General features: G+C 40.2%; 1 protein-coding gene across 2 annotated transcripts in view; it reads left to right on the top strand.

Annotated features, from left to right (window-relative positions):
* The window catches only part of CYP3A131 (cytochrome P450 family 3 subfamily A member 131), a 46,821-nt gene that overhangs the window by 19,197 nt on the left and 1,562 nt on the right, over nucleotides 1-26,062 (top strand). Inside the window, exons 8-12 of one of the 2 annotated variants that reach the window (XM_019422666.2) lie at nucleotides 1,805-1,932; nucleotides 3,271-3,337; nucleotides 7,379-7,539; nucleotides 8,607-8,833; nucleotides 25,863-26,025. In XM_019422666.2, the coding sequence (XP_019278211.2) occupies nucleotides 1,805-1,932; nucleotides 3,271-3,337; nucleotides 7,379-7,539; nucleotides 8,607-8,833; nucleotides 25,863-26,025 (746 nt within the window). The remainder of the gene's footprint in view (nucleotides 1-1,804; nucleotides 1,933-3,270; nucleotides 3,338-7,378; nucleotides 7,540-8,606; nucleotides 8,834-25,862; nucleotides 26,026-26,062) is intronic. The other variant, XM_053893809.1, reaches the window with a different exon arrangement.

Below are 26,062 nucleotides of genomic sequence, written 5' to 3'. Positions count from 1 at the left end.
GGCAACCAACGGAATGGGAAAAGATGTTTGCAAATGACATATCGGACAAAGGGCTAGTATCCAAAATCTATAAAGAGCTCACCAAATTCCACACCCGAAAAACAAATAACCCAGTGAAGAAATGGGCAGAAAACATGAATAGATATTTCTCTAAAGAAGACATCCAGATGGCCAACAAACACATGGCAAGATGCTCAACATCACTCCTCATCAGGGAAATACAAATCAAAACCACACTCAGATATCACCTCACGCCAGTCAGAGTGGCCAAAATGAACAAATCGGGAGACTATAGATGCTGGAGAGGATGTGGAGAAACGGGAACCCTCTTGCACTGTTGGTGGGAATGCAAATTGGTGCAGCCACTCTGGAAAACAGTGTGGAGGTTCCTCAGAAAATTAAAAATAGACATACCCTATGACCCAGCAGTAGCACTGCTAGGAATTTACCCAAGGGATACAGGAGTACTGATGCATAGGGGCCCTTGTACCCCAATGTTTATAGCAGCACTCTCAACAATAGCCAAATTGTGGAAAGAGCCTAAATGTCCATCAACTGATGAATGGATAAAGAAATTGTGGTTTATATACACAATGGAGTACTACGTGGCAATGAGAAAGAATGAAATATGGCCCTTTGTAGCAACATGGAGAGTGTGATGCTAAGTGAAATAAGCCATACAGAGAAAGACAGATACCATATGTTTTCACTCTTATGTGGGTCCCGAGAAACTTAACAGAAACCCATGGGGGAGGGGAAGGAAAAAAAAAAAGAGGTTAGAGTGGAAGAGAGCCAAAGCATAAGAGACTCTTAAAAACTGAAAACAAACTGAGGGTTGGTGGGGGGTGGGAGGGAGGGGAGGGAGGGTGATGGGTATTGAGGAGGGCAGCTTTTGGGATGAGCACTGGGTGTTGTATGGAAACCAATTTGACAATAAATTTCATATATTGAAAAAAAAAAGAGAGATACTCTAAAAAAAATAATAAAAAAAAAATTCTTCCTGGTCACTGCTTTTGCTACATCCCGTGAGTTTTGGTATGTCATGTGTTCATTTGTATGAGTTTCCACGTGATTCCCAATTACCCTTTGATTGCTTTTTTGAACCATTGTTTATATAGGAGTGGAATGTTTAATTACCACATATTTGTGAGTTTCCCAGTATTCTTTGTGCTCTTGATTTCTAACTATATTCCTTTGTGTTTGAAGGGCATCCTGTGTATTATTTGCATCCTGACGACAATTTCTTACAAAGCATGATTTTTTGCCTTTTAAAAAATGTTTATTTTGAGAAAGAGAGAGGGAGAGTGTGAGCAGGGGGAGGGGCAAAGAGAGAGGAGAGAAAGAATCACAAGCAGGCTACATGCTGTCAGCACAGAGGCTGATGTAGGGCTCGATCTCACAAACCTCAAGATTATGAGCTGAGCAGAAATCAAGAGTGGGTCTCTTAACCAACTGAGTCACCCAGGTGCCCCTTAAATAGCATGATTAATTAGAGTAGCATATTATGATCTTATTTATCCAAAGAGACTCTACTCCAAAAATAAAAGCTAAGATATCCGGGAATGCAATTCTGTTGCTTTGGTCACTGCAAAGAGGTGGAAGCGGACACTGATCTCACTGCTGTAGTGGTGACCCCTATGTGTGACTTGCCCTGGCTCAGCCGTTGTTTTAAAATTTCCAGTAAAGGTCATAAAGTTAATGACTCCTCGTGTCTTTTACTCCTCTGATTGGAAGAGCAAATTATAATTGTCCCAGGTAAATTTTGCATTTTCACTGTGCTTTCCATTGTTCTTTTTCCTTACAGTACTCTTCCCATTCCTTACCCCAGTTTTTGAACTATTAAATATCTGGCTGTTTCCAAAAAGTGTCATTAATTTTTTCACAAAATCTGTAAAAAGGATGAAGGAAAGTCGCCTCAAAGATAAACAAAAGGTAAATCCAGTGGTGGTTACATGTGGGTGTTCGCTTTTGATCTTTTATTGGGTTGTGTACATCTCATGTGTACACTTCTTTTTTTTAAATTTAAATTCAAGTTCGTTAACATACAGTGTAGTCTTGGCTTCAGGAGTAAAACCCCATGATTCATCTCTTATGGTAGACAGAGAACTGTAGAGTTTAGAGCAGGAGAGTTCTAACATTTCAGGGAGAATGAAGAAGGTGGAGGTTAGGGAAGGAGAGAAGAAAATGAGTCAGGGAATATTTAAAATTTAATAATAAGCATGGCAACTGGTATGTCACTGCACAGAATTTGGTGAGAGAAAAACTACCACTTTCCTTCATTAAATTGTGAAAGGGTAAAAAGTATTATGTAAAATCATTTTCCTGGTAGTATAATTTCTAAGATCTTATATGGACAAATAATCCTTTCAATTCCAAGCCTCTTATTTTACACCTTCTCCAATGGAAGATCCTATCAAGTACAGGGTGAAGCATAGTCTTTGTTAAACTTGAGGCTGCCATTTTCTGGAGTGGGCAGGAGTCTTCACTGGACACTCAGGCTGCAGGCTGGCTAAGCCAGTTTTGCCTTCATGAAGCTTGGTGGCCAGAAAAGAATGTGTGCTGGGTACTCCAAGATGTCAGTGAAGATTGTGCAGAGTTCTGAGAGGGTGGGGCACTGGAAGATGCTGACACAGAAGCTCTCCATGGAGTTTGCAGAGGTCAGGGGATTGATCTATGTGACCATTCAATAAGAATTAAGGCCATTGGTGCCTGGGTGGTTCAGTCGGTTAAGTGTCCGATTTCGGCTCAGGTCATGATCTCGCAGTTTGTGAGTTTGAGCCCCACATTGGGCTCTGTGCTGACAGCTCAGAGCCTGGAGCCTGCCTCGGCCTGGAGCCTGTGTCTCCTTCTCTCTCTGCCCCTCCCCCACTTGTGCTCTGTCTCTATCAAAAATAAATAAATGTAAAAAAAAAAAATTAAGGCCAGAGTTAAAAAGGACTGGCATCAGGGACTTTCTCCTGAGCAAGCAGGCATGACAGGAGAGGGAGCAGGCAATTCTTTGTCCAGGAAGCTGTGGTCAAAAGCCAGAAAAGCTGAAGGCAAGAACCAAAAAGCAGTGGGACACAATAGCTGGATTCCTTTCAGGGAAGCATCCTGTTCTCCAAGTTTGTACCTGGATGTTTTTGTTTAGTGATGACTCTGACAAAACTAGTGAGACCTTTGTGCATAAAGGGGCCATATTCTCAGGAAAGAAGTTAAGTCCTGCACCCCTGACTTAATTCTGACTTCACAAGTGACTTTTGTCATTGCAATTTCTCTTTCTGCTTTCAGCACCGAGTGGATTTGCTTCAGCTGATGCTTAACTCCCAGAATTCCAAAGAAACGGACACCCATAAAGGTAAGCAAGGAGAGCTTCAGAGGGCCAGCAATGGGGTGGATCAGAGACATGGGGTGGTTCTGAGATGTGGAGGAAGGTTTCCAATGGATGGAATTTCTTCAAATTGGAGAATGACACATGCTCAGATACAAATGGTAGCCAGGAACACTTTCCAGAAGCCCTCAGATCATTGAAGAGCAATGATAGACAAAGTAGTCAGTAGTCTGCCACAGGGGAGCTTGTTTCCAATGTGAATCCTCTGGCCTACTCCAGACCCACTGAATCAGAACCTCTGTCTGGAAATTCATATCAAGGCTTCATCACACCAGGAATCACATGGCCCCATTGTTGGTGACCTTCACTTGGGACACCTGGTTAAAGTTGTGTTCACTGGCTTAATCTATGGTAAAGTTTTTTTTTTAAATATTTATTTATTTTTGGAGAGTACAAGTAGGGGAGAGACAGAGAAAGGGGGACAGAAGATCTCAAGCAGGATCCATGCTGACAGTCTGACAGTGTAGAGCCTGACATGGGCCTCGAACCCACAAACCATGAGTTCATGACCTGAGCTGAAGTCGGACACTCAACTGACTGAGCCACCCAGGTGCCCCAATCTACTGTAAACTTTTATTTTTCCCTTTGTAATTAATAAGCAACTGGTGCAGGATGCCTTTGCAGTTGTATAAGTACTGCATTTCTCTTTAGACATTCACCTACTACTTTTATCATCCATGAATGGTATTTGACTAAAACCATTATTACTATGGTGGTTGCAAAATGATGAATTTCTAATTCTACCATTTCTTCCACATTTTGAGGAAAGTCCATTGTTAGGGTGATATTTCCATTCTCTCTCATTAATTAATTTATTTGTATATGTCAGTATGATCTCTTTTATTACTATCTTAGTCCCTGATATCATTCTTTAGTTATATCTTCAATTCTCTCAGATTTGCCCTCTGGAAGCACTTTCAAGTGGGCTCCTTTCCCTTTTCTTTTTTCTTTCTTCTTTTTTAATATTTTTAATACACTTTTATCACAGTTTTAGGTTCACTAAAATTGAGTGAAAGACACAGATTTCTCATATTCCCTCTGCCCTACTTACAGACAGCACTCCCCATTATCAAAATCCCTCACCATGTGGTACATTTGTTACAATAATTTTACCTACATTGACACATTATTACCATTCAAAAATTCATAATTTACATTACAGTTCACTCTTGGTGTTGTCCATTCTGTGGGTTTTGACACACACGTGTGTGTGTGTGTGTGTGTGTGTGTGTGTGTGTGTGTATAATATATATAATATATAATTTTATATATGTGTATATAATATATATTATATATATACACACACACATATATCCACCATTACAGTAAATAGAGTATTCTTTATCCCTTTCCCATATTATTTTTTTGAGCATTTCCTAGCATTCTGGTGTGAGACATTCCAGGCTTCTCTTCTGTTTCCTCTGATGAGCCTTGGAATCAGCCATTTCTCCAAGAATCTCTGTTTTCTTTTAGCGAGAATGGTATTTAGAAATCAAAATCTGGGCTCTAGGAGTGTTCATTGTTACTAGGGTTTCTTTGCTTCTATTTTCTCTCAGTAGACCAAATAAAAACATCAAATATATTCATATAGGAGTGATAAGCATAAATATTTCTATATCCACAGCCAATGATTATGCTGTGTCTAAAAGAAAAAGGGAGCCTTGGTTTATAGTTGTATCTATGACTGAAATAGTCCCATCATAGTTAATTTCAGGATATCTATGGTTTGACAACCATCTCACAGAATTTTTGAGTATTTAACAGTTGATTCTAGAGAAAAAGGAAGGATCACACTACTAAAATATATCTATACTGTGTCCATATCCTATCCTATCCTATCCTATCCTATCCTATCCTATCCTATCCTATCCTGTTTTATGGTATTCTATTCTATCTATCTAGTTCTACTTTCTGTGATGATGGAAATATTCTACATACTCCTGGTTCAGTATAGAACCACTATGCACAGGTGGTTATTGAGCATTTGACATGTGGCTAGTGTCACTAAAGAACTGAATCTTATATTGTATTTAATCTAGTTAATTAAAATTTAAGTATAAATAGCCACATTGGGTAAGTGTCTACCACAGCTCTAAAGATTATCATGGGGTTCATAATAATCAAAGGAAAGAATATGATAGTTGAATTTATCCACAGCAGCATCACAGAAGGTATGACTTGGAAATCAGAACTCTGTAGACCTTTTTTACACTCATTTTGTATTGTTCTTAGTTGTGAATTATGTGTTTGTGGCAGGTACCATGCTAATTTCAGTGCTCTAAGTATCTAATGGTCCTAATTCAGTTCTAATCAAAGTGATTAAAGCTTGACTATACTGAGTTCCTTCCAGGAGAAAATAAAAAGTTGGGTTATGATTCAGAGTGGGACCATTCTCTAAGGAAGGTGACATTCAGGCCATGATTGAATAAGCATTGCTAATTCCACTTACTATATTCTTTTTTTTAAATATAATTTTATTGTCAAGTTGGTTTCCATACAACACCCAGTGCTCATTCCAACAAGTGCCCCCTTTAATGCCCATCACCCACTTTCCCCTCTCCCCCACCCCCATCAGCTCTCAGTTTGTTCTCTGTATTTAAGAGTCTTTTATGGTTTGCCTCCCTCCCTGTCTGTTTGTAACTTTTTCCCTCCCTTCCCTTCCCCCATGGTCTTAAATTTCTCAAGTTCCACATATGAGTGAAAACATATGGTATCTGTCCTTCTCTGACTGACTTATTTCACTTAGCATAACACCCTCCAGTTCCATTCATGTTGCTGCAAATGGCCATATTTCATTCTTTCTCATTTCCAAGTAGTATTCCATTGTATATATAAACCACATCTTTTTTATCCATCCATCAGTTGATGGACATTTAGGTTCTTTCCATAATTTGGCTATTGTTGAAAGTGCTGCTATAAACATTGGGGTACAAGGGCCCCTATGCATCAGTACTCCTGTATCCCTTGGGTAAATTCCTAGCAGTGCTATTGCTGGGTCATAGGATAGTTCTATTTTTAATTTTTTGAGGAACCTCCACACTGTTTTCCAGAGTGGCTGCACCAACATTCTTCTCAAAGCTAGAACAAACAATCCTAAAATTTGTATGGAAACACTTACTGTATTCTGTTTGTCTATATGTCATGCTGGCCAATGTCCTTCTATTGATCATTGTTTCTCTGCTGTTTTAATGTGGTTGATTAGACTAGCATCAGACACAACTCTTCTAGCTTTTTGTCTGTGTTATAGTTTCTGTACATATCTGAGATCATCCATTGGAAGAGTTGTGCCCCAGGTCTTCTATTAGCTGAGACTTCTCAAGGGTATAATCCATCCTTCTCAAACTAGATTGTGCACACAAATCACCACATCTCATGAAGCTCGTATTTTGATTCGATAGCTCTAGGTGAAGTTTGAGATTCTGCATTTTTAATAAGCTCCCAGATGTTGCTGATCCATGAACCACACATTGAGGACCAAGAGTTTATCTGTAGCCCAACATTATTTTCTTCTTTCCTGCAAGTATGTTTAGATGAAAGATCATTTAATTTTCCTGACAATTAAGCCTTAGCATTAATTAAACTGTCAAAAAATTTAAGCTTATTTTAGCTGAAAGAATTTACATTTTCCTGGGGGAGAGCACCATCCCATATTACTTAGGCCTGGCATACTCTTAGGATTTTCTAACGGACAGACTGATAACACAGTGTATGTTAGACAGAAATGCCATCTCCTGAAATTACCCATCTGTGGTGGTGGGGAGGGTGGCATAACCAGAAACAGATGGCTAAGAATAGTATAGACTTTGGGAATAACCAGATCAAGACAACTTTTGCCTCTTTCTCACTGTGGAAGATTGAAATCAGAGTGAAACCACTCTGAGTTTGATTCCAAATTGCTTTTATATTTTTCTCCTGAGGGATTTAGGAGTTTCAAATAGATTTCTCATTATCTAAACTATGATGTTTTACTTACCTGCTTTAACTAAAATGTCTCTCTTCTCCTTTTAGCTCTGTCTGATCTGGAGCTCGTGGCCCAATCTGTTATCTTTATTTTTGCTGGCTATGAGCCCACCAGCACTTCTCTTTCCTTCCTTGTGTATGAATTGGCCACTCATCCTGATGTCCAGCAGAAACTGCAGGAGGAGATTGATGCAACTTTCCCTAACAAGGTGAGTGGTTCATACTGGCCAAGTGGGTCAGGATATGCTCGCTTATGCCTCAGTAACATATTAACTCTCAAATCTAGTGGGTTTTCATAACAAAGGTTTACTTGTAACTCATATTTGCATGTCCAGCATGGGTATTAGTGGAGGATGAGTCTCTGCTCCATATAGTTACTTGGGGATACAGAGCAAAGAGGCTCCACTTATACCTGATTATCTGGACCTTGGGGGCTTCATGTTGGCTGGGGAACAAGGAGATAGAGTGTTGCTCACTTGCTTTTCAGATGTTTGGCCCCAAACTCACATGCATCTCCTTAGTTCACAGCCCATTTTCAAAGTGGTTTCCCCTAAATTCACATAGGCTGGGAAATATGGGGGTCTACATGGATATTGGATAAGTAGTGAGTGTCTCTACCATCCACCCTCTGAAGGGTCAACTCTAAACATCTCTATGTAACAAGGCAGGAAGCTGAGCTACAGAGAGACAACATAACTTTCTTACACTATCACATAGCTAGTGTGAAGAAGCCAGGCTATGAGCCAGGGTGCCTGGATCCTGGTTGAACTCTTAACTTCTCCAATGTTGGCTCTTAAATACAATACCAAGCAATAGGCACATATTGCCCATGCTGTCTCAGATCTCTTCCAAAACTGGAATTCCTGTTTATGAAGACACCTGGCCTCTGGGGCTGGAGCGGTTTATTTGACGAACAGTGAAACCCCGAAGGGACAACTAGCAGACCCTTCCCACAACAGGAGGTGGGGCTTGAGAGTAAGGTTCTGATCCCCTTAACAACTTTCCCTAGAACTGAAATTGTGTGCTGCAGGTGGAAGGATTTTAAGCCCTACTTAGGGGATTGACCCAGCAGTCAGCCCTAGTCATTACTATTGCATACACATGGTAGGGGGCGATTGAGCAGGTCATGGGATATGGTAGACATTAAGATGTTCATATGCCATTTACTAAAATACATGCTTCTCAGGGGTTCCTAACAATTCAGTAATAGTGCATAGACTGAGCTGAACATTGATTCCAAATCTCAATTCATCAAAATCTGTTTCTTTCCTTCTAGGCACCTCCCACTTATGATGCTCTTGTACAGATGGAGTATCTTGACATGGTGTTGAATGAAACCCTCAGATTATACCCAATCGCTGGTAGACTTGAGAGGGTCTGTAAGAGAGATGTGGAAATCAGTGGTGTGTTCATTCCCAAAGGGACAGTGGTGATGGTGCCAACCTTTACTCTTCACCGGGACCTGGATCTCTGGCCAGAGCCTGAGGAGTTCCATCCTGAAAGGTAGAGGGAACCCTGGAAAAGGGAACACACCCTTATATGGGAAGATATTCTGATATTTCTTTGTATAGAGAACAAATATATGGTTGTACAGTTATTTATTTGCACATCTTTTTATTTGTAGGAGTATTTTTCTAATTACAAAATAATTGTCAAAATTTTACAAACTGCATTAAATGTGTCATTTGCTTTGGGTAGTATACACATTTTAACAATGTTTGTTCTTCCAACCCATGAGCATGAAATGCTTTTCCATTTATTACATCCTCTTCAATATCTCTCATAAATCTTTTATAGTTTTTAGAGTACAGAGCTTTTACCTCTTAGTTAGATTTATTCCTAGGTATTTTATTATTTTTGGTGCAATTGTAAATAGGATCAATGACTTGATTTCTTTTTCTGATGTCTCGTTATTAGTGCATAGAAATGCAACAGATTTCTGCACTTTGATTTTATATCCTGAGACTTTGGTGAATTCATGTATTAGTTATAGCAATATTTTGGTGGAGTCCTTTGTGTTTTCTACATAGAGTATTATGTCATCTGTGGTAGTGAAAGTTTGACTTCTTCATTGCTGATTTGGATGATATTTATTTATTTATTTATTTGGTCTGATTTGCTGTGGCTAAGACTTTCAGTGCTATGTTAAATAGTAATGGTGAGAGTGGGCATCCTTGTCTTGTTCCTGAACATAGGTGAAAGGCTCTCAGCTTCTCCCCATTGAGGATGATATTAGCTGTGGGTCTTTTGTACATGGTCTTTCTTTTTAAATTTTTTTTTAACCTTTATTTATTTTTTTTGAGACCAAGGGAGACAGAGCATGAACGGGGGAGGGTCAGAGAGAGAGGGAGACACAGCATCCGAAACAGGCTCCAGGCTCCGAGCTGTCGGCATAGAGCCTGACGCGGGCTCAAACTCACAGACTATGAGATCACGACCTGAGCTGAAGTCGGATGCTCAACCGACTGAGCCACCCAGGCGTCCCTGTACATGGTCTTTATGATGTTGCAGTATGTGCCATCTGTCTCTACTTTGTTGAGGGTTTTTATAAGAATAAATGCTGTATTTTGCCAAATGCTTTCTTTTCATCTGTTGACAGGCTCATATGGTTCTTATCTTTCTTTTATTGATGTAGTGTATCATGTTGATTGATTTGCAAATATTGAACCACCCCTGCAGCCCAGGAGTAAATCCCATTTGATCATGGTGAATAATTATTTTAATGTACTGTTGAATTCTATTTGCTGGTATCTTGTTGAGATTTTTTTTCTTTTTTTAATTTAATTTTTATTTTTTAAAATTTACATCCAAATTAGTTAGCATATAGTGAAACAATGATTTTAGGAGTAGATTCCTTAATGCCCCTTATCATTTAGCCCATCCCCCTCCCACAACCCCTCCAGTAACCCTCAGTATGTTTTCCATATTTATGAGTCTCTTCTGTTTTGTCCCCCTCCCTGTTTTTATGTTATTTTTGTTTCCCTGCCCTTATGTTCATCTGTTTTGTCTCTTAAAGTCCTCATATGAGTGAAGTCATGTGATATTTGTCTTTCTCTGACTGACTGATTTCACTTAGCATGATACCCTCCAGTTCCATCCATGTAGTTGCAAATGGCAAGATTTCATTCTTTTTGATTGCTGAGTAATACTCCATTGTGTATATATACCACATCTTCTTTATCCATTCATCCATCAGTGGACATTTGGGTTCCTTCCATACTTTGGCTATTGTTGATAGTGCTGCTCTCCCATTCTGTCAGTTGCCTTTTAGTTTTGCTGATTGTTTCCTTCACTGTGCAGAAGCTTTTTATTTTGATGAGGTCCCAGTAGTTCATTTTTGCCTTTGTTTCCCTTGCCTCCAGAGACGTGTTGAATAAGAAGTTGCTGTGGCCAGGATCAAAGAGGTTTTTGCCTGCTTTCTCCTTGAGGATTTTGATGGCTTCCTGTCTTACATTTAGGTCTTTCATCCATTTTCAGTTTATTTTTGTGTATGGTGTAAGAAAGTGGTCCAGGTTCTTTCTTCTGCATATCGCTGTCCACTTTTCCCAGCACCACTTGTTGAAGAGACTTTATTCCATAGGATATTCTTTCCTGCTTTGTCAAAGATTAGTTGGCCATACGTTTGTGGGTCCATTTCTGGGTTCTCTATTCCATTTATCTGAGTGTCTGTTCTTGGGCCAGTACCATACTGTCTTAATGATTACAGCTTTGTAGTATAGCTTGAAGTCTGGGATTGTGATGCCTCCTGCTTTGGTTTTCTTTTTCAAGATTGCTTTGGCTATTCGGAGTATTTTCTTGTTCCATACACATTTTAGGATTATTTGTTCTAGCTCTGTGAAGAATGCTGGTGTTATTTTGATAGTGATTGCATTGAATATGTAGAGTGCTTTGGGTAGTGTCATTTTAACAATATTTGTTCTTCCTATCCAGGAGCATGGAATATTTTTCCATTTTTTTGTGTCTTCTTCAATTTCTTTCATAAGCTTTCTATACTTTTCAGTGTATAGATTCTTCACCTCTTTGGTTAGATTTATTCCTAGGTGTTTTATGGTTTTTGGTGCAACTGTAAATGGGATCAATTCCTTGATTTCTCTTTCTGTTGCTTCATTGTTGGTGTATAGGAATGCAACCGATTTCTGTGCGTTGATGTTATATCCTGCAATTTTGTTGAATTCATGAATCAGTCTAGAAGTTTTTTGGTGGAATCTTTTGGGTTTTCCATATAGAGTATCATGTCATCTGCGAAGAGTGAAAATTTGACCACCTGGCCGATTTGGATGCCTTTTATTTCTTTGTGTTGTCTGATTGCAGAGGCTAAGACTTCCAATACTATGTTGAATAACAGTGGCAAAGGTGGACATCCCTGTCTTGCTCCTGACCTTGGGGGGAAAGCTCTCAGTTTTTCCCCATTGAGGATGATATTAACGTTGGGTCGTTCATATATGGCTTTTATGATCTCGAGGTATACTCCTGTCTCTACTTTCTTGAAGGTTTTTATCAAGAGAGGATGCTGTATTTTGTTAAATGTTTTCACTGCATCTATTCAGAGGATCATATGGTTCTTGTCCTTTTTTTATTGATGTGATAAATCACGTTAATTGTTTTGTGGATATTGAACCAGCCCTGCATCCCAGGTATAAATCCCACTTGTCATGGTGAATAATTTTTTAAATATATTGTTGGATCCGGTTGGCTAATATCTTGTTGAGGATTTTTGCATCCATGTTCATCAGGGAAATTGGTCTATAGTTCTCCTTTTTAGTGGGGTCTCTGTCTGGTTTTGGAATCAAGGTAATTCTGGCTTCATAGAAAGAGTTTGAAAGTTTTCCTTCCATGTCTATTTTTTGGAACAGCTTCAAGAGAATAGGTAACTCTTCCTTAAATGTTTGGTAGAATTCCCCTGGAAAGCCATCTGGCCCTGGACTCTTGTTTTTTTGGGAGATTTTTGATTACTAATTCAATTTTTACTGGTTATGGGTCTGTTCAAATTTTCTGTTAATTCCTGTTTCAGTTTTGGTAGTGTATATGTTTCTAGGAATTTGTCCATTTCTTCCAGATTGCCCATTTTATTGACATAAAACTTCTCATAATATTCTCTTATTATTGTTTTTATTTCTGCGGTGTTGGTTGTGATCTCTCCTCTTTCATTCTTCATTTTATTTATTTGGGTCCTTTCCTTGTCTTTTTGATCAAACTGGCTAGTGGTTTATCAATTTTGTTAATTCTTTCAAAGAACCAGCTTCTGGTTTCATTGATCTGTTCTACTGTTTTTTGTTTTTTGTTTTGGTTTTGATAGCATTAATTTCTCTAATTAATTTCTCTAATTAATTTCTCTAATCTTTATTATTTCCTGTCTTCTGCTGGTTTTGGGTTTTATTTGCTGTTCTTTTTCCAGCTCCTTAGGGCGTAAGGTTAGGTTGTGTATCTAGATTTTTCTTCCTTCTTTAGGAAGGCCTGGATTGCTATACAGTTTCCTTTTATGACCGCCTTTGTTGCGTCCCAGAGGTTTTGGGCTGTGGTGTTATCATTTTCATTGGCTTCTATGTACTTTTTAATTTCCTCTTTAACTTCTTGGTTAGCCCATTCATTCTTTTTTAAAAATTTTTTTTATTATATGAAATTTATTGTCAAATTAGTTTCCATACAGCACCCAGTGCTCATCCCAAAAGGTGCCCTCTTCAATGCCCATCACCTAGCCTCCCCTCCCTCCCACCTCCGCCATCAACCCTCAGTTTGTTTTCAGTTTTTAAGAGTCCCTTATGCTTTGGCTCTCTCTCCCACTCTAACCTCTTTTTTTTTCTTTTTTTCTTCCCCTACCCCATGGGTTTCTGTTAAGTTTCTCGGGACCCACATAAGAGTGAAACCATATGGTATCTGTCTTTCTCTGTATGGCTTATTTCACTTAGCATCACACTCTCCAGTTCCATCCACATTGCTACAAAGGGCCATATTTCGTTCTTTCTCATTGCCCTGTAGTACCCCATTGTGTATATAAACCACAATTTCTTTATCCATTCATCAGTTGATGGACATTTAGGCTCTTTCCATAATTTGGCTATTGTTGAGAGTGCTGCTATAAACATTGGGGTACAAGGGCCCCTATGCATCAGTACTCCTATATCCCTTGGGTAAATTCCTAGCAGTGCTATTGCTGGGTCATAGGGTATGTCTATTTTTAATTTTTTGAGGAACCTCCACACTGTTTTCCAGAGTGGCTGCACCAATTTGCATTCCCACCAACAGTGCAAGAGGGTTCCCGTTTCTCCACATCCTCTCCAGCATCTATAGTCTCCTGATTTGTTCATTTTGGCCACTCTGACTGGCGTGAGGTGATATCTGAGTGTGGTTTTGATTTGTATTTCCCTGATGAGGAGCGATGTTGAGCATCTTGCCATGTGCCTGTTGGCCATCCGGATGTCTTCTTTAGAGAAATATCTATTCATGTTTTCTGCCCATTTCTTCACTGGGTTATTTGTTTTTCGGCTGTGGAGTTTGGTGAGCTCTTTATAGATTTTGGATACTAGCCCTTTGTCCGGTATGTCATTTGCAAATATCTTTCCCATTCTGTTGGTTGCCTTTTAGTTTTGTTGGTTGTTTCCTTTGCTGTGCAGAAGCTTTTTATCTTCATAAGGTCCCAGTAGTTCATTTTTGCTTTTAATTCCCTTGCCTTTAGGGATGTGTTGAGTAAGAGATTGCTACGGCTGAGGTCAGAGAGGTCTTTTTCCTGCTTTCTCCTCTAGGGTTTTGATGGTTTCCTGTCTCACATTCAGGTCCTTTATCCATTTTGAGTTTATTTTTGTGAATGGTGTGAGAAAGTGGTCTAGTTTCATTCTTCTGCATGTTGCTGTCCAGTTCTCCCAGCACCATTTGTTAAAGAGACTTTTTTCCATTGGATGTTCTTTCCTGCTTTGTCAAAGATGAGTTGGCCATACGTTTGTGGGTCTAGTTCTGGGGTTTCTATTCTATTCCATTGGTCTATGTGTCTGTTTTTGTGCCAATACCATGCTGTCTTGATGATGACAGCTTTGTAGTAGAGGCTAAAGTCTGGGATTGTGATGCCTCCTGCTTTGGTCTTCTTCTTCAAAATTACTTTGGCTCTTTGGGGCCTTTTGTGGTTCCATATGAATTTTAGGATTGCTTGTTCTAGCTTCAAGAAGAATGCTGGTGCAATTTTGATTGGGGTTGCATTGAATATGTAGATAGCTTTGGGTAGTATTGACATTTTGACAATATTTATTCTTCCAATCCATGAGCAGGGAATGTCTTTCCATTTCTTTATATCTTCTTCAGTTACCTTCATAAGATTTCTATAGTTTTCAGCATATAGATCTTTTACATCTTTGGTTAGATTTATTCCTAGGTATTTTGTGCTTCTTGGTGCAATTGTGAATGGGATCAGTTTCTTTATTTGTCTTTCTGTTGCTTCGTTGTTAGTGTATAAGAATGCAACTGATTTCTGTACATTGATTTTGTATCCTGCAACTTTGCTGAATTCATGTATCAGTTCTAGCAGACTTTTGGTGGAGTCTATCGGATTTTCCATGTATAGTATCATGTCATCTGCAAAAAGCGAAAGCTTGACTTCATCTTTGCCAATTTTGATGCCTTTGATTTCCTTTTGTTGTCTGATTGCTGATGCTAGCACTTCCAACACTATGTTAAACAACAGCGGTGAGAGTGGGCATCCCTGTCATGTTCCTGATCTCAGGGAAAAAGCTCTCAGTTTTTCCCCATTGAGGATGATGTTAGCTGTGGGCTTTTCATAAATGGCTTTTATGATGTTTAAGTATGTTCCTTCTATCCCGACTTTCTCAAGGGTTTTTATTAAGAAAGGGTGCTGAATTTTGTAATAGGCCTTTTCTGCATCGATTGACATGATCATATGGTTCTTATCTTTTCTCTTATTGCGATGTATCACGTTGATTGATTTGCGAATGTTGAACCAGCCCTGCATCCCAGGAATGAATCCCACTTTATCATGGTGAATAATTCTTTTTATATGCCGTTGAATTCGATTTGCTAGTGTCTTATTGAGAATTTTTGCCTCCATATTCATCAGGGATATTGGCCTGTAGTTCTCTTTTTTTACTGTGTCTCTGTCTGGTTTAGGAATCAATGTAATGCCGGCTTCATAGAATGAGTCGGGAAGTTTTCCTTCCCTTTCTATTTCTTGGAATAGCTTGAGAAGGATAGGTATTATTTCTGCTTTAAATGTCTGGTAGAACTCCCCTGGGAAGCCATCTGGTCCTGGACTCTTATTTGTTGGGAGATTTTTGATAACCGATTCAATTTCTTCGCTGGTTATGGGTCTGTTCAAGCTTTCTATTTCCTCCTGAATGAGTTTTGGAAGAGTGTGGGTGTTTAGGAATTTGTCCATTTCTTCCAGGTTGTCCAGTTTGTTGGCATATAATTTTTCATAGTATTCCCTGATACTTGTTTGTATCTCTGAGGGATTGGTTGTAATCATTCCATTTTCATTCATGATTTTATCTATTTGGGTCATCTCCCTTTTCTTTTTGAGAAGCCTGGCTAGAGGTTTGTCAATTTTGTTTATTTTTTCAAAAAACCAACTCTTGGTTTCATTGATCTGCTCTATAGTTTTTTTAGATTCTATATTGTTTATTTCTCCTCTGATCTTTATTATTTTTCTTCTTCTGCTGGGTTTAGGCTGCCTTTGCTGTTCTGCTTCTATTTCCTTTAGGTGTGCTGTTAGATTTTATATTTGGGATTTTTCTTGTTTCTTGAGATAGGCCTGGATTGCAATGTATTTTCCTCTGAGGACTGCTTTGGCTGCATCCCAAAGCATTTGGATTGTTTTATTTTCATTTTCGTTTGTTTCCATATATTTTTTGATTTCTTCTCTAATTGCCTGATTGACCCACCCATTCTTTAGTAGGGTGTTCTTTAACCTCCATGCTTTTGGAGGTTTTCCAGACTTTTTCCTGTGGTTGATTTCAAGCTTCATAGCATTGTGGTCTGAAAGTATGCATGGTATGATTTCAATTCTTGTATACTTATGAAGGGCTGTTTTGTGACCCAGTATGTGATCTATCTTGGAATATGTTCCATGTGCACTCGAGAAGAAAGTATATTCTGTTGCTTTGGGATGCAGAGTTCTAAATATATCTGTCAAGTCCATCTGATCCAATGTATCATTCAGGGCCCTTGTTTCTTTATTGACCGTGTGTCTAGATGATCTATCCATTTCTGTAAGTGGAGTGTTAAAGTCCCCTGCAATTACCACATTCTTATCAATAAGTTTGCTTATGTTTATGAGTAATTGTTTTATATATTTGGGGGCTCCCGTATTCGGCACATAGACATTTATAATTGTTAGTTCTTCTTGATGGATAGACCCTGTAATATATAATGCCCTTCTTCATCTCTTGTTACAGCCTTTAATTTAAAGTCTAGTTTGTCTGATATAAGTATGGCTACTCCAGCTTTCTTTTGGCTTCCAGTAGCATGATAAATAGTTCTCCATCCCCTCACTCTCAATCTAAAGGTGTCCTCAGGCCTGAAATGAGTCTCTTGTAGACAGCAAATAGATGGGTCTTGTGTTTTTTACCCATTCTGATACCCTATGTCTTTTGGTTGGCGCATTTAGTCCATTTACATTCAGTGTTATTATAGAAAGATATGGGTTTAAAGTCATTGTGATGTCTGTATGTTTTATGCTTGTAGCGATGTCTCTGGTACTTTGTTCACAGGATTCCCCTTAGGATTCTTGTAGGGCTGGTTTAGTGGTGACAAATTCCTTCAGTTTTTGTTTGTTTGGGTAGACCTTTATCTCTCCTTCTATTCTAAATGACAGACTTGCTGGCAAAAGAATTCTCGGCTGCATAATTTTTCTGTTCATCACATTGAAGATCTCCTGCCAATCCTTTCTGGCCTGCCAAGTTTCAGAAGAGAGATCGGTCACTAGTCTTCTTGGTTTCCCTTTATAAGTTAGCCTGTTTATCCCTCGCTGCTTTCAGAATTTTCTCTTTATCCTCGTATTTTGCCAGTTTCACTATGATATGTCGTGCAGAAGATCGATTCAAGTTATGTCTGAAGGGAGTTCTCTGTGCCTCTTGGATTTCAATGCCTTTTTCTTTCCCCAGATCAGGCACGTTCTCAGCTATTATTTCTTCAAGTACACCTTCAGCACCTTTCCCTCTCACTTCCTCCTCTGGAATACCAATTATGCATAGATTATTTCTCTTTAGTGCATCACTTAGTTCTCTAAATTTCCCCTCATACTCCTGGATTTTTTTATCTCTTATTTTTCTCAGCTTCTTCTTTTTCCATAATTTTATCTTCTCTTTCACCTATTCTCTCCTCTGCCTCTTCAATCCGAGCCATGGTCGTCTCCATTTTATTTTGCAGCTCGTTTATAGAGTTTTTTAGCTCCTCCTGGCTGTTCTTGAGTCCCTTGATCTCTGTAGCAAGAGATTCTCTGCTGTCCTTTATACTGTTTTCAATCCCAGCGATTAATTATATGACTATTATTCTAAATTCACTTTCTGTTATATTGTTTAAATCGTTTTTGATCAGTTTGTTAGCTGTCGTTATTTCCTGGAGGTTTTTTTGAGGGGAATTCTTCCGTTTTGTCATTTTGGATAGTCCCTGGAGTGGTGTGGAACTGTGGGGCACTTCCCCTGTGCTGTCTTGAATAACTTGCGTTGTTGTGTGGGGCCGCAGTCAGACCTGATGTCTGTCCCCAGCCCACCGCTGGGGCCACAGTCAGACTGGTGTGTACCTTCTCTTCCCCTCTCCTAGGGGTGGGATTCACTGTGGGGTGGCGTGGCCCATCTGGGCTACTTGCACACTGCCAGGCTTGTGGTGCTGGGGATCTGGCGTATTAGCTGGGGTGGATCGGCAAGGTGCACAGGGGCAGGAGGGGCAGGCTCAGCTCTCTTATCCTTTGGTGTTCTGCTTCGGGAGGGGCCCTGTGGCACCGGGAGGGAGTCAGACCGGCCACAGGAGGGATGGATCCACAGAAGCACAGCGTTGGGTGTTTGCACGGTGCAAGCAAGTTCCCTGAGAGGAACTTGTTCCCTTTGGGATTTTGGCTGGGGATGGGCGAGGGAGATGGCGCTGGCGAGCGCCTTTTTTCCCCACCAAGCTGAGCTCTGTTGTCCGGGGCTCAACAACTTTCCCTTCCATTGTCCTCCAGCCCTCCCACTCTCTGAGCAGAGCTGTTAACTTATAACCTTCCAGATGTTAAGTCCCGCTTGCTGTCCGAACACACTCCGTCCAGCCCCTCTGCTTTTGCAAGTGAGACTCAGGGGCTCTGCTTAGCCGGCGGGCTGCCCCTCTGCCCCAGCTCCCCCCACCAGTCCGTGTAGCGTGCACCGCCTCTCCGCCCTTCCTACCCTCTTCCATGGACCTCTCATCTATGCTTGGCTCTGGAGAATCCGTTCTGCTAGTCTTCTGGCGATCATTTAGGCAGGTGTGAGTGCAATCTAAGTGACCCCCAGGACCCCCAGGACTAAGTGACCTCCAGGACCCCCAGCTCAGCGTCCTCTATGCCGCCATCTTCCCAGAAGTGTCTCTCAGCCCATTCATTTTTTAGTAGGATTTTCTTCAGTCTCCAAGTATTTGTTACCTTTCCAATTTTTTCTTGTGGTTGATTTTGAGTATCATAGCATTTCTGTCTGGAAATATGCACGGTATAATCTCGATCTTTTTGTACTTACTTAGGGCTGATTTGTGTCCCAGTATATGGTCTATTCTGGAGAACATTCCATGTGCACTGGAGAAGAATGTATATTATGCTGCCTTAGGACGAAATGTTCTGAATATATATGTTAAGTCTACCTGGTCCAGTGTGTCATTCAAAGCCATATTTTCCTTGTTGATTTTTTGATTAGATTATCTGTCCATTGCTGTGATTGGGGTGTATTCATTAGGAATATTGGCCTGTGATTCCAAACTTTGTCTCGTTTTGGAATCAAGGAAATGCTGGCTTCAGAGAATGAGTTGGGGAGTTTTCTTTCCATTTCTATTTTTTGGTACAGTTTGAGAAGAATAAGTATTAACTCTTTTTTCAATGTCAGGTAGAATTCTCCTGGGAAGCCATCTGGCCCAGGACTTTTGTTTGCTGGGAGATTTTTGATTACTGATTCAATTTCTTTGCTGGTTATAGGTCTGTTCAAATTTTCTATTTCTTCCTGTTTGAGGTTTGGTAGTGTGTGAGTTTCTAGGAATTCATCCATTTCTTCCAGATTGTCCAGTTTGTTGGCCTATAATTTTTCATAGTATTCTCTTATAAGTGTTTGTGCTTCTGTGGTGTTGTGATCTCTCCTCTTTAATTCATGATTTTATTTATTTGAATCCTTTCTCTTTTATTTTTGATAAGTTTGGCTAAGGGTTATCAATTTTTAATGCAACCCCTATCAAAATAACACGAACATTCTTCACAGAGCTAGAAGAAACAAACCTAAAGTTTGTATGGAATAAGAAAAGACCCCAAATAGCCAAAGCAATTCTGAAAAAGGAAAACAAAACTGAAGGCATCGTGATTCTAGATTTCAAGCTATATTACAAAGCTGTAGTCATCAAGACAGTAAGGTACTAGCACAAAAACAGAAACATAGATCAATGGAACACAATAGAAAACCCAGAAATGGACACACATTTATATGGTCAACTAATCTTTGACAAAGCAGGAAAGAATATCTAGTGGAAAAAAGTCGCTTAAACAAAAGGTGTTGGGAAAAGTGGATGACAACATGTAGAAGAATAAATCTGGACTGTTTTCTTTTTTTTTAAAGTTTGTTTCTTTGTTTGAGAGGGAGAGAGAGAGAGAGAGAGTGCATGAATAGGGGTCAGGAGACAGAGAGAGAGAGGGAGACAGAGAATCCGAAGCAGGCTCCATGCTGTCAGCTCAACTGGGGCTTGAACCCATGCATCATGAGATCATGACCTGAACTGAAGTAAGACATTTAACCAAGTCACCCAGTTCCCCCTGATTACTGTCTTACACTGTATACAAAAATAAATTCAAAATAGATGAAAGACCTAAATGTGAAACAGGAAACCATCAAAGTCCTAGAGGAGAGCATAGCCAGAAACCTCTTTGACCTTGACTGGAGCAACTTCTTACTAGACACATCACCAAAGGCAAGGAAAACAAAAGCAAAAGTGAACTACTGGGACCTCATCAAGATAAAAAGCTTCTGCACAGTGAAGGAGGAAATGAACAAAACTAAAAGGCAACCAACAGAATGGGAGAAGATATTTGCAAATGACATATATGATAAAGGGGTAGTATCCAAAATTTATAAGAAACATCAACACCAAAAAAAAAAAAAAACCCAAACAACCCAGTTAAGAAATGGGCAGAAGACATGAATAGACACTTTTCCAAAGAAGACATCCAGATGGTTAACAGACACATGAAAAGATGCTCGATATCACCCATCATCAGGGAACTACAAATCAAAATTACAATGAGATACCACCTCAAAACATGTCAGAATGGCTAAAATTAACAACACAAGAAGCAACAGGTGTTGGCAAGGATGCAGAGATAGGGAATCTTCTTGCACTGCTGGTAGGAATGCAAACTGGTGCAACCACTCTGGGGAACAGTATAGAGGTCCTCAAAAAACTAAAAGTAGAGCTGCCCTATGATACAGCAATTGTATTATAGTATTTGCCCAAAGGATACTAAAATACAGATTTGAAGGGGTACATACACCCCAGTGTTTATAGTAGCATTATCAACAATATCCAAACTATGGAGAAAGCACAAATGTCCACTGACTGATGAATGGATAAAGAAGATGTGTGTGTGTGTGTGTGTGTGTGTGTGTGTGTGTGTCTGCGTGCACGCGCACACACACACACACACACACACACACACACACACAATGGAAAATTATTCAGCCATCAAAAGGAATGAAATCTTGCCACTTGCAATGATGTGGATGGAGCTAGAACATATTATGCTAAGCAAAATAAGTCAGAGAAAGACAAATAACATATGATTTCAGTCATATGTAAAATTTAAGAAACAGAAAAGATGAACATAGGGGAAGGGCAGGGAAAAAGAGAAGAGAGGGTAAAAGAAACCACAAGGGACTTAAAAAAATTTTTTTAGGTTATTTGTTTTTTTAAATTTATTTAAAAAAATTTTTAAACATTTTATTTATTTTTGAGACAGGGAGAGACAGAGCATGAACAGTGAGGGGCAGAGAGAGGGAGACACAGAATCTGAAACAGGCTCCAGGCTCTGAGCTGTCAGCACAGAGCCTGATGCGGGGCTCGAACTCACGGACCGCAAGATCATGACCTGAGCTGAAGTCAGCCGCTTAACCGACTGAGCCACCCAGGTGCCCCTAAATTTATTTTTTTAATTTACATCCAAGTTAGTTAACATATAGTCAACAATGATTTCAGGAGTAGATTCCTTAATACCTCTTACCCATTTAGCCGATCACCCCTCCCTCAACCCTCCAGCAACCCTCTGTTTGTCCTCCATATTTAAAGGTCCCTTATGTTTTTGTCCCCCTCCCTGTTTTTATATTATTTTTTTCCCTTCCTGCATGTTCATCTGTTTTGTCTCTTAAAGTCCTCATATGAGTGAAGTCATGTGATATTTGTCTTTCTCTGACTAATTTTGCTTAGCATAATACCCTCTAGTTCCATCCATCTAGTTGCAAATGGCAAGATTTCATTCTTTTTGATTGCTGAGTAATACTCCATTGTATATATATACCATATCTTCTTTATCCATTCATCCATCGATGGACATTTGGGCTCTTTCCATACTTTGGCTATTGTTAATAGCACTGCTGTAAACATTAGGGTGCATGTGCCTCTTTGAAACAGCATACCTGTATCCCTTGGATAAATACCTAGTAGTACAATTGCTGGGTCGTAGGGAAGTTCTATTTTAATTTTTTGAGGAGCCTCCATACTGTTTTCCAGAGTGGCTGCACCAGTTTGCATTCCCACCAGCAGTGCAAAAGAGATCCTCTCTCTCCACATCCTTGCCAACATCTGTTGTTGTCTGAGTTGTTAATGTTAGCCATTCTGACAGGTGTGGTGTGGTATCTCATTGTGGTTTTGATGTGTATTTCCCTGATGATGAGTGGTGTTGAGCATTTTTTCATGTGCCAGTTGGCCATCTGGATGTCTTCTTTGAACCAAGACCATGAATAGCCAAAGCAATCTTGAAAAAGAAAACCAAAGCAGGAGGCATCACAATTCTGGACTTCAAGCTGTATTACAAAACTGTAATCATCAAGACAGTATGGTACTGGCACAAAAACAGACACTCAGATCAATGGAACAAACTAGAGAACCCAGAAATGGACCCACAAACATATGGCCAACTAATCTTTGACAAAGCAGGAAAGAATATGCAATGGAGTAAAGACAGTCTCTTCACCAAGCAGTGCTGGCAAAACTGGACAGCAGCATGCAGAAGAATGAACCTGGACCACTTTCTTACACCTTACACAAAAATACACTCAAAATGGATGAAAAACTAAATCAAGACAGGAAGCCATCAAAATCCTTGAGGAGAAAGCAGGCAAAAACCTCTTTGACCTTGGCCACAGCAACTTCTTACTCAACACGTCTCCGGAGGCAAGGGAAACAAAAGCTAAAACGAACTATTGGTACCTCATCAAAATAAAATGTTTTTTAAATATTTATTTATTTATTTTTTATAGAGAGAGAGGGGAGGGAGGGAGGGAGGGAGAGAGGGAGAGGGAGAGGGAGAGGGAGAGGGAGAGGGAGAGAGAGAGAGAGAGAGAGAGAGAGAGAGAGAGAGAGAGAGAGAGAGATAACAAGCAGGGAAGGGGCAGAGAGAAAGAGGGAGGCACAGAATCCAAAGCAAGCTCCAGACTCTGAGCTGTCAGCACAGAACCCAACGCAGGGCTCGTACCCATGAACCCTGAGATCATGACCTGAGCCACCTGACTGAGCTACCCAGGCACTCTACCACAAGAGACTCTTAAAGATAGAGAATAAACTGAGAGTTGATGGAGGGAGGTGGGTGGGAGTTGGTCTGGATAGGTGATGATGAGTAATAAGAGGGCACTTGTAATGAGCATTGGGTTTTGTATATAAGTTACGAATCACTGAATTCTACTCCTGAAACTAATATTGCACTGTATTTTAACAAAAATTTAAATTTAGAAAGTTCATAAAAATTTTACAAACTGTAGTTGAGAAGAAAGAATATAACATCATTGTCAGTCCCAATATGTCAAGATTATTAATGTATGTCCTTGTGGACACTTTTCTATGCATATATAGATTACTAAAAGGGTGGCATTATATGTTTTTGAGCTACTTAATGTAACAGTAAACTATAAGCAACATATTGTATTTGTGTTTGTGATTATATGCATATATCATAATCATCTTATTCAAGGAAATGGGACTTTTTTCCCTTAATGTTTTTCTGTCCACTCTAGCTCTCTGAATTCTCCCCCTATGTCCTCACATTCCATGTTTGTAAACCTTGGCCACCGTTTCTGCTACCTGTAGAGCTGAGAGGCTTGGAGCTTAGAGTCCTCATTCCTGGCAAGAGGAGCAACCTCATGAGGATGGGGGCGCACACAGATCCTGTGCTGTCTGTGGCTGCAGTCCTGTGCTATCTCCCACCTGTCTTGGTATCTGGGGTTCATCCAAAGCAAAGTCATCTGCTCTCTAGCCATCTGAGACATCCTCCTTGGAGGAGGGGCCTTGAGCTTTCTCTCTGGGAATCCAGAGCAGAGTTTGGCTTTGGGCACAGCTTGAATTCTGCAAAGAGTTGGTACTTTCCTGTTTATTGTATTGGTGAGAAAAAATTGGAGTGAACTTTGTAGGGATCCAGACTTTTAGCCCCTGACTCTAAGCTCCCTGATGGCTGAGCCCATGTCTTGTTGCATGGTGTCCCTAGTGCTAGCATTGTGTCTACACTTAGTACTTGCTGAAAGAAGTCAGAATTGACCAAGTCACCTGTTTTCTGGACCAGAAGACCTGGTGGTTCCCACAAGCTCAGCAGTCCCTGCTCCTGTAGCTTCTCAAACAGAAACCAGGGACTCCTGGTACTTCTGTGTGATTCACTCAGTCATGATATGAAGTGCTTACCTATGTGTGTCAGGGACTGTGCCAGACAGTGCCAAATCCACATATTAAAAATGTCTATTATGGAGAATTTTTGGCACATGCACAAGCATATTCTATAGACACAGTTCTATGAAATACTTTCAATACATCTATATGTGCCCATCACCTGCCCAACAACCACTAACCCATATCAGCTGCCCCAACCACATGCCATTACAATTCCTCATGTTATGCCGTATTACTTCAAGGCACATCATCTGTAAATATTCCAGAATGTTCTCCATAATATAAGGACTTTATTCATTCATTTAAAAAATATATTTATTTATTTGAGAGAGAGAGAAGAGCAAGCACAAGCGGGGGAGGGGCAGAGGGAGATGGAGAGAGAGAGACAGAATCCCAAGCAGCCTCTGCGATGTCAGTGCAGAGCCCAAGGTGGGACTGGAATTCACAAACCGTGAGATCATGAGCTGAGCCGAAATCAAGAGTTGGATGTTTAACCAACTGAGCCACTCAGCTACCCCAATAATATAAGGACTTTAAAAAAAAAATACTACTGACAATGTCATTATCACTTTCCCCAAATCCACATTTTCCTTTAATATAATCAAATATTGAGGAATCAGTTTTGAATAAAACATAGGACTAACCTTCAGGAACTTTTAGACTCATGAGACAGGTGACCAAGAATTCAGTGATTATACTGATTATACACATTAGTGAATATGATTAAAGTGGAGCAGCATCGTGTGCTCATGCAAATCTTCTGACCAGCTGGCCTGTCTTAGTGGTTGGGGGATTCAAGGTGGGAGGAGAGGGAAGAGAAGGGAAAAATAACAATCTAAATCATGGGAGGCATTTCTCCTGCTTCCTTCTCTCATGAGCACATGACCAACATAAGTCAGTGGAGGCAGGAACCTACCTTTCCTTCAGTCAGTCTCATTGCCTGCTTGCCTTTCAGACTGTGAACACCTCCCCATGCTGACTGTAATTCTAGTGTTTAAGATGACTCTTCCCGGGGCGCCTGGGTGGCGCAGTCGGTTAAGCGTCCGACTTCAGCCAGGTCACGATCTCGCGGTCCGTGAGTTCGAGCCCCGCGTCAGGCTCTGGGCTGATGGCTCGGAGCCTGGAGCCTGTTTCCGCTTCTGTGTCTCCCTCTCTCTCTGCCCCTCCCCCGTTCATGCTCTGTCTCTCTCTGTCCCAAAAATAAATAAAAAACGTTGGAAAAAAAAAAATTAAGATGACTCTTCCCTTCAACAACATTCATCTCATCTCAACAAGACTGACTGCTCCCACAGGGTAGGGGAATGCAGAGGATATGTAGCTTACAGTTGTCACCGCAGAATAAGCATGGCAGGATTTCAGTGACCAGCCCCCCAAGAGTGTCCTGTGTAGTCCTGGTTGAGAACCCCACACATGTGGCTCTTGTGGTTTTTATGTTTCACTAACTTGTTTCCAACTCGATTTGTGGAACCAGGTTCAGCAAGAAGAACAAGGACAGCATAAATCCTTATATATACCTGCCTTTTGGAACTGGACCCCGAAACTGCATTGGCATGAGGTTTGCGATCATGAACATGAAACTTGCCCTTGTCACACTCCTTCAGAACTTCTCCTTCAAACCTTGTGAAGAAACACAGGTCAGAGAACTTTCCACACAAAGAATGTTTTACTTTT

This window comes from Panthera pardus, unplaced genomic scaffold (assembly GCF_024362965.1).
Source record: "Panthera pardus isolate Hobbes unplaced genomic scaffold, ASM2436296v1 HiC_scaffold_4, whole genome shotgun sequence".
Lineage (NCBI taxonomy): Eukaryota > Metazoa > Chordata > Mammalia > Carnivora > Felidae > Panthera > Panthera pardus.
This window is presented reverse-complemented; position numbering and strand designations above follow the sequence as displayed.